Genomic DNA, 9,289 nt, shown 5'->3' with positions numbered 1-9,289 from the left:
TGAGCTGAGATTGCACCACTGCACTCCAGCCTGGGCAATAGAACAAGACTCCATCTCAAAAAAAAAAAAAGAAAATACACAGGTTGAGCCCATTTCTTTGGATCTTCATTTCCTTATGAAGGCTCCTGTATCATGTAAAACTTATACTAAATTACACTTTTCTCTTGTCTGCCTTTTGTTATAGGAACCTCAGCCCTGAACCTAAGGTGGGAAGAAAGATACTTTTCATCTCCTACATTGGCAGTGAGGCCTGGAGATCCGAGGGATGTCTGGGCTGGTCCCAGCAATGTGTGTGAGCAGGATACAGAGGCAGGGGTGGGAAGCCAGAGGCACGAACGATCAGCCTGCACCAGCCCGCCACCACCAGTGAGCGCCAAGCTCCCAGGAGTCAGATCAACCCTAATTCAGCACTGCATTTCCAGGGCTCCAGAAATACGACCTCCATGAATGACACAATGGTGACTACAAATACATAAAAATGTACACTCAGACGGGGCAAAAACTGCAGAGAAGGTAAGAAGGGTCTTGATTGGCTGTTGTTGCCTATGAAGCAAGGTTTCAGAAAGAACTAGAAGGCAGAAGCCCAGTCCAGGGCCACCTCACCCCAGGTCCGCCTATCACTCTGAGGCCCGGTCCCCCCTCTGTAAACGGGACAACACCCCTCCTGCCTTCTGCTCAGCACTGCTGTGAGGACACACGAGGGTGTGCAGGGCAGCACTTCTCTATCATAATTACATGGATAATCCACACGCTTCATCACATGTGGACTTGTATTCTGCTCTTCTCCCTTTGTCTGCCGTAAGTGTTGCTCCAAGTGTGAAAAGCATTTTTCAAGATTCAAAGGACATCCCAATACAAAGCATTTTTACATTAAAGATAACGGACACGGCCGGGCGCGGTGGCTCAAGCCTGTAATCCCAGCACTTTGGGAGGCCGAGACGGGCGGATCACGAGGTCAGGAGATCGAAACCATCCTGGCTAACACGGTGAAACCTCGTCTCTACTAAAAAATACAAAACTAGCCGGGCGAGGTGGCCGGCGCCTGTAGTCCCAGCTACTCGGGAGGCTGAGGCAGGAGAATGGCATAAATCCGGGAGGCAGAGCTTGCAGTGAGCTGAGATCCGGCCACTGCACTCCAGCCCGGGCGACAGAGTGAGACTCCGCCTCAAAAAAAAAAAAAGATAACGGACACGTGGAGTAAGGGAACTCTGCCTGTCGTTCCTCACCTGCACCACGGGGCAACAGGCAGCACTGGTGAGATCAGGCAGCCAGCCCTCCTGATTCGTCACCCTGTTTGAGCCAGTCAGGGTCCACTCTGAGTCTCCCCTACCTATCTTTGTCAGTGATAGGGCTAGGCTGGTTGAATTCTGGGACTCTTTCTCTCCATCCCAGCTCCCCCAGGACGGGCTGTGACCCAGAGGGCATTCTGCTGCCTGAGCCGAAACTGGGACACTGGGAACTAACTGCCCCACCTTGGGAAGATCGAGCTCATCAGGCACAGGAAGCCTGGAGTCAGATCTTCTCCCAGAATGCCCATCCTGCAGAGTGGGCCGGGCAGGGACCGGCTCCAGGGGAGGCTGGCCCTCTGCCTCTCCATGTGGTGGGGCTAAGCCCGGGCTCTGTACTTGACCTCAGCCTCCGTCTCCCTGACGTGCAGAGTTCAGCTTTGACTCATGGGCACAGGTGTCTCTGGGGGTGAGGAAGGGACCCTGTGGAGCGTTTATTTTCCCACCCACCCCCTGCCAGGTATCAATGTCGACGACATTAAGGTTCGTGCTGTTGGGGCTTAGGCAGGTCCAAGGACAGGTGGCTGGAAGCAGGCCAAGTCAGGAGGGTGGAGGAAAGCATCACAGCCAGTCCCCTCCTGCTTCTGAGCCTTGGCGGCCCCATCTATCAAATGCGGGCAGGGGTTGTCAACAGCCCAGTGGCCACCAACCCAGGCTGACACACCCAGACACGGAATGAATTACACCACAGGCTCCAGGATCCCCCGGGAGGACTTTCATTTGGATGCCCAGGTCGGGGGAAGGAGTGGGCATTTTGTTTTAAAGTTCCCCAGGGTTCTGTGCTCTGGACATGGTGTGGTACAGAGTGGGCAGACTGAGGCAGGCGGGGTGTTCCAAGGAGTGGAGGCTGAGGTTCAAGTGGAACAAGTAAGCACAGGCCACGCAGAGCATGCAGCCCCACTTCCGAGGGGTCGGTAGGCCTGGATGGGAAAGGTCCCCTCAGCACAGGAGCCGCAGCCATAAGAGCCCAGAGGCAGACATCACCTGGGACGTCTGGGAAATCACATCCAGTCAAAACATACTTCAAAGTCAGCTGTAGAACAGCCCTGGTGCCCACCTGGGTGGCAGGACCTTCACCGGATTCTGACTTACCAGGGGACCTGGTGGCTACTCTCAGGACGCTGGGAGGGTGGACAGGACAGCAGGGTTTGGGTGATGGGCAGCGAGCTCTGCCCTCTTAGGAAGCTGAGTGCACCAGACCCAAGCTGCTGGGAATGACTGAGGGAAGGTCTACCCAACCCTCTGAGCCTCCGCTTCTTCCCTTTAAGACATGGGCTAACTCCCACCTGACGGGGGTTATGAGATTAGATGACGTATTGTTTACAAATCCCGCTTGGCCCTGCCTAGCCCAGCACTGCGTGCAGGAAGGATCAGAGGCCCAGAGGGACAAGGACCTCCAGAGGACAGAAGAGCGGGGCTGGGGCTGCTGCTATGCACCAGGGTTTCCCCAGCCACACAGAACCCCCAGCGGGGAGAGCCTGGACTGGGGCTTGCAGAGCTCCTGTCTGTAGCAGTGACAGGGAGAGGCTGGTTGCATTCTGAGACCCGGGGGCCGTGGCACAAGCCGGCACGTGTACTGACCCTGAGGGGCAAACGTCTCTGTTATCTCCGAGGCCCCAGCAAGCTGGGGCAGCCCGGAGTGAGGGTGACCAGGAATGGAAGGTCAGTGTGTGTGTGAGTGCAGTTGGGGAACTGGCCCGGCCCGTGCTCAGGGCTCAGCTCCCAGGCCTCACAGTCCTCCGATGGGGAAGAGGGCGCCCCTGCTTCCTGCTCTGGGAAGACAAGCCTGAAACGTCAGGGGGAGAGCTCTCGGGGGAGAAGACGAGGTTGGAGGATCACAGACTGTCAAGGCATGGGCCCAAAGTCTAGTCTGAGGCTGGATCCTTTCTCAGCTCCTTGCATGCCCTCGGCAGAGATGCCCATCACTACCTTCTGCGGCTCACCTTCCTTCCTAGTCCACACAAGCTATCTAAAAGGGTTCTCCTTAAGCCCTGTAAACACCTATCTACCACCTATGGTCCTGCCCCTGCCCTTGGGGGTCAGACAGCAGCCTCCAAGAAATGGCCTCCCAGGTTGCCAGCTTAGAGACATAATCCAAATACAGACACCTTTGCACGTAGAAAAAGCTTTGCTGCAAGTTATAACAGTGAAAACTGGATCCCAGCTATGTTTCCAACCACATGAGACCAATTAAGTAAACCATGGCGTGCCCACCCAACTCCCGATCAGTCATTTAATGTTGAGTCAGAGCAACAGGGGAAATGTTTTAGGAACTTTAAATGAAAAAGCGTGATTAAGAAACCTGTATGGAGAGGATCAAGTACTCTTTTAAAAACCTCCGGAAAGACCAGCGGGCAGGACTTTGCAAAGTTAATAGTGTGTCTCTGGGTCACTGGAAATAGGAATAATTGTTTCCTCTTTTATTTTCCAGTTTCTGTAACATGCATGTAACTTTTTTTTTAATTAGAAAAAAATTTGGGAAATCTGAGGATGTTTAACAAGTCTCCTAGCTCAGGGCTTCTTTACAGCAGCCTAGTGGTGTGGCTGATACGAGCCTCCCCAGCTCGATGGAGGCAGCAAGGAGACCCAGGACAGTGAGGGAACAGCTCATGCCGTGGAAGTTCTCTGCAGAAGGCTGGAAGCCAGAGGCGGAAATGACTCCCTAGGTCCCAGAGCAGCGCAGCACGGCATTCTCACCCAGGCCAGTGGTGCCCACACGGCCACTCCAGAGACGTCCGCGCAGCTGTGATCCTCGGCCTCTTTAAAGTGTGAGGTGCAGCGTCCTCAGGTTTCCCCCGAAAGGACACAGTCTCAGCCTCAGGAGAGGGCCTCCCGGGCTGCTCCAGCCCCAGGAACGGGTAGAGGCCGGAACCCACAACTCTTAAAATAGGCCCAGGAACCGAAAGACGCTCTGCTGCCATGCCACACGGCCACACTTCCTCCCCACTGTGCTGGCCCACAACCAGCTCTGACTGCCTGGGGTTTGGAGGGCCCCAAGGAGCCCAGGGAGACCTTCCGCATTGACTCAAAGCAGCCTGAGCGTCAGGGTGCAAATACAACCCTAATTCCACGTGCAGGCACTGGGCCAGGTGCTTTGTATCCTGGATGACAACAGCAGCCTGGACTGCACCCGACTCCACGCCAGGGGTTTGTGCTGAGCCTGTACGTGCCACGTCTCATCTACTCAGTCACTTCTCTCATACAATCCCCAAGTCCCTAGAGAGTTTGTGGTCTCCAGTCTACAGATGAGGACACTGAGGACTGGAGTGCTTAGCCAGGGCTCACAGTCTTCCTTTCCAGCAGCACCTCCCACTAAAGGCCCCCCGGCCCCCATCACTTATGCCCAGCTACACCTGGCCTAGCAAAGTGATGGGGGTTGGGGGAGGTGAAGGGTGCACAGTGCTCTTCCCCACTCGCAGGCCTAGCACACGCAGGTGTTCAGCATAGAGGCAAGGCTGTCTCCCTCACTCCTCGGGCCCATTCCACGAACCCTTCTGGGATGGCTATTTGCATATGATGGGCCTCAGCTGGAATGGCAGCCCTGCCACCTGCCAGCTACGTGGCTGTGGGTGCATCCCTCCCTGTTCTGAAGCTCAGCTTCCTCACCTGCAAAATGAGGTCAAGACAGAACCCACCTCTCCGGGAGCGGGACTGAAGGAAACGCGGCAGGTGTCAGGCATTGGCTCGCAGCAGGCACGCAGCATCCGCTGCATTGGTGGCCCCTCCCGTGCAGCCGCTCCACAAATCACACCTGCAGGGCTCTCCGAGGCCAGAGCTGGGAAATACCAAGTTCTCAGCCAGGGAGTACTCCAGCCTCGACTTCCACAGCCCCGCTTAGAGCCAAGTGAGCTTCTGCTCCTCCATCCACACAAGCCCACCCAGCCTCAGCCCTGCTTGAAGACTGTGCTGTCCACAAACCCCTCCCACGGGCCATGCTGGTGGTTCCATTCTCTGTGGCCTCTGGCTAAGAGCTCACAGCTCCACTGGGGCCCTGCCTCCATCCACTGTAGCCAGGCTGCCACACAACCTGAAACACCAGACCCTCAGCACCCTGAGGACAGGTCTAGGTGGGCCTCACCTCTGCGCAGGGTCAAGCAATTAAGAGCTTGGGCTCAGCAAGATTCGGCCACTTTCTAGCCTTGCAGCTGGGGGCACATTACTTCCCTGCAACCTGTGTTCCCTCATCAGAAGAATAAACTTTGGAGTAATCCCATGGGATTACTCCAAAGACAAAAGGAAAGAATGAACGTAAAACGCCCCTTCTCTGCAGCACTCCAGACACAGGGAGAATCCCCCAGGCCACCTAAAAGGGGGTTAGCCCCAAATGCCAGACACAAATTGCTCCAAAAATGCTCAGCTGAGGCAGGGCGCAGAGACAAGCAGTCAGATGTGGGCCCCACCTGCTCACGGCACCGCTCAGGACTCACACCAGGTCTTGGGCCCAGGTTGCGTCCACATCGCCTGACCAACTGTCGGGTGGGCTGCCCCTGTTGAAAGGGGGCCTGCGTGCTTGGGTGGAGGTCCAGGGCCCAGGAGGAAGTGGCAGGGTTTGTCCCCCTTCAGTCCAAACGTCTGCATCGCACACCTGGGTCCTGAATCACCTGGCTTATCTGTGACCTGGAGTCACAAGCACTGTCCTGTGGATGCAACACCAAAATCTTGCTCCGGGCAGCCGCAGCCCCGGCTGCTTCCAGCAGGGTTTGTACTTCAGCTAACAGTGACCTGTGCTCCTGGCTGTCTCCCCCATGGACTGTGCCCTCCCACAAGGCAGGGATCAGGGCCCAACACTCCTGCCCCCTCTCAGTACACAGCAAGTACTCAAGCTCCCTTCTACTGCAGAGGCTGCCACAGACAAGCCTCGAAAGCCAGGTGTGAATCTACAAGGTGCCTTCCATCACGAGAGCTGAGCGATGATCCCTGAGTAGCGAGGGCCAGGAGCTTTGTCCCATCTCATAGACACTGACTCTGAGAATGACAACCACTCAACCAAAGCCTAGCGTCTCCACCTGAGGCGCCCCTGACACCTTCAACACACCCTCAGAGGACACCGCAGGGTTCTGAACAACCCAAGCTTTCGCTAAACAACAACAAAAACCTGGGAGATTTAAATTCATTCATAAATCTAACGGGCTCCCACAGACGTGAAGTGGAGATGATCAAACCCAACCCTACCCCCACAACTTGCGCGTGTCGATGATTCCGAGGACACAGAAGTGCTCCAGGGCTGGTGTTCTGGCTCCTCTCAGGACTCACACCTGAGAGGTGAGAGGTGCGCTCTGCTCCACTCTGGGCATCAAGTTCCTAGTAAGCTCATCCCTCACTGAACATCAAATCTCTCATCTGAAAAATACGCTTTTTTTTTTTTTTTTTTGAGACAGAGTCTGTCTCCCAGGCTGGAGTGCAGTGGCTCGATCTCGGCTCACTGCAACCTCCCCTCCTGGGTTCACGCCATTCTCCTGCCTCAGCCTCCTGAATAGCTGGGACTATAGGTGCCCGCCACCATGCCAGGCTGATTTTTTTTTTTCTGTATTTTTAGTAGAGACGGGGTTTCACCATGTTAGCTAGTCTAGTCTCGAACTCCTGACGTCGTGATCCGCCCGCCTCGGCCTCCCAAAGTGTTGGGATTACAGGCGTGAGCCACTGCACCCAGCCAAAAATGAGCCCTTCTAAGAAGTTAAGATTCCCATCTCTGTGGCCCTCCACGCCCTTCATCTGCCAGTCCAGATAATTTTCTCACTTGTTCACTATGTGTTTACTGGGCACCTGCTCCGTATGTGCCCCATGCTGGGCACCAAGACGAATCAGACTGGGTAATGCCTTTGAGGGCCTCACATGCTAACTGGGGAGACAGCACACAGACCATGACAAGGCCACAGTCGTCCTGATTGTCCCGACAAACACGTGCCTGGCACAAAGAACACAGGCAGCACAGGACTGTGCACCTGGGAGTTGGAAAGGGTTCCCGGAGAGGCAGCATTGGAGCTGAGACTTAAAGGAAAACCTAGAGATGTTTGTGGGGCACATGAGTAGGGGCGGCTTTCCCCGCAGAGAAAACAGCAGGTGTAAAGTGCAGTGCTTCAGAACCCTGGAGGGACTGAGTTCAGCAGCAGGGGAAGAAGGGAGACCTCACACGTGCTGGAGGCCTGGAGGCCGGGAGAGGAGCCCTCAGACTCTTCATCGCTGATATGGAGATAATACTGCTCCCTGGCAAAGTCAACATTGTGTCAGGATTACATCTGCAGCATGAGTAAAGCACCCGGCACATAGTAAGCGCCCAGTAAATGCTAGGTGCCATTTTCACCGTTCACTGTTCTGGGAATGGCCCTGCAGCCTCCTTGGGGGAGGGGTTGTCTAAGAGGAGAGAAGGTGCTCACAAGTAAAGGTGGTCAGAGGACAGTAGGTGTGTGTGGGCAGGGGAGTGGGGAGGGACTGCTTGCAGCTGCTGAGCAAACAGGGCCAAGTGGCCTGCAGCAGATGGTCCCTCAGACGCATCCCAGCTCAGAAATTCGGTGCCAGGTGACAGGTGGGCCTGCCAGGGTGGCACACAGTAGGTGCTCAATGAATGTTTGCAGAATTAATTAATGAGCATGCTCCAATTTCTGCTCATAAGTAAATCTTGACACCTTTCAGAAAGAAACCATTGAAACCTTGTCAACCATTGAAGTTCTTCTTGTCCGTTTCACTTCATAAGCACCCCCCACCCCACCTCTCCATAAGGAAAGTTCCCCCTAGGCAGGCTAGGCTGGGGCTTGCTCACTGGGAAGCCTCTCATGCTGAGCCTGTCTCCTACAAAAGGGATTCAAATTTACTTCCTCTCCCCACTCCAGCCTCCAGGGTGTGGCCTGCTGAGGGGCCCTGAATGCCTGGGACTGCCATGTCCCTGCGGCTGTGTGACCTTAGGGGGATGCATTTGTTCTCTGGGGCTCAGTTTCCCCAACGGTGAATGAAGGGGCCACGGGGTGAATCTGGAAGGCTGACATTCCCTACTCAGCAGTGCTGTCACCCCCTCAGAAATCCCCAGCCTAGCCTGGGGGTGGGGTGGGGGGTGGCTGACAATGTGGTATGAAGTCATTCCCAGCACGGAGGAGGGAGGGGTCTTTTCCATGGAGAAAATGACGAACCTGAGACGACAAAAGAGGGGGCTTCTCCTGGGCTTGAGTCTGGGCACGATCTATCAGTAATGGATTACCTCACTGGCTGGGAGACCCCACCCACACCTGCAGTCCCAGGCCCTTCCAAACAATACGAGGCACCCCCACCCCACGCCCCCCAGCAGATCCGTGACTTAAGCCCAGAATCACACCGAAAGGCGGCAGGCCTTGCCCCTCAGCCAAGCGGGCGGGTTCGGGGGCCACTGCCCAACAGGTCCCTGGATACAGCTAAGGGATGAGAGGGGCCGGCGGGTGCGGAAAGACAAAGGCTTTGGGAAGCAGGAGACAGTGGCCAGGGCACGTTCGCAGGGAGGTCCACCCAGAGCCCACGAGGGCCCGGCCCTGCAGCGCTGGGCTTAAGGGTGTACCCAGATCCCACGCCCACACTCCCTGCCGCCGTGCTGAAGGCCCGGGGCCGGCTTCCTGGAGAAGGAAGAAGACCCGCAGAGGCACGAAGAGGAAGGAGGGAGATGAGACAGACACCCGGACGGACTGACACGGGGAATCGCCGAATGAGACCCGGGCACAGGGGTGCGGGGCGCTGGTCCGACAGAAAGCAGAGACAGAGCCAGACGCAGGGCGGGGGGCGCATGGAGGAAGACAGTGCACCTGGGCAGACCCAGAGACCACGACACCCGCTCAGAGACACGGACGCGCAGAGGCGGCCCCGGAGACGCTCACCTCCCCCGGCCCCGGCCCGACCTCGCCCCCGGGCCCCACTCACCGAGGCCGCAGACCTCGCGGCGCAGGCTAAGGCGGCCGCGCTCCTCCGCTATGGCACGCAGCATGTGCTGCAGCGAGCGCTCCTCGGCCTCGGCGCCGCCCGCAGGCTCGGGGGCGGCGGCGACGGCG

General features: G+C 56.6%; 1 protein-coding gene across 1 annotated transcript in view; it reads right to left on the bottom strand.

Annotated features, from left to right (window-relative positions):
- KIAA0930 (KIAA0930 ortholog) overlaps positions 1 to 9,283 on the bottom strand; it is a 47,131-nt gene extending 37,848 nt beyond the window's left edge. Inside the window, exon 1 of the mRNA XM_017850784.1 lies at positions 9,162 to 9,283. Within this exon, the coding sequence (XP_017706273.1) occupies positions 9,162 to 9,225 (64 nt within the window). The 5' untranslated portion in view covers positions 9,226 to 9,283. The remainder of the gene's footprint in view (positions 1 to 9,161) is intronic.
- Between the last annotated feature and the right edge of the window lie 6 nt (positions 9,284 to 9,289).

This window comes from Rhinopithecus bieti, unplaced genomic scaffold (assembly GCF_001698545.2).
Source record: "Rhinopithecus bieti isolate Rb0 unplaced genomic scaffold, ASM169854v2 scaffold_32081, whole genome shotgun sequence".
Lineage (NCBI taxonomy): Eukaryota > Metazoa > Chordata > Mammalia > Primates > Cercopithecidae > Rhinopithecus > Rhinopithecus bieti.
The sequence above is the reverse complement of the archived record's forward strand: the minus strand, read 5'-3'. Positions and strand labels throughout refer to the sequence as shown.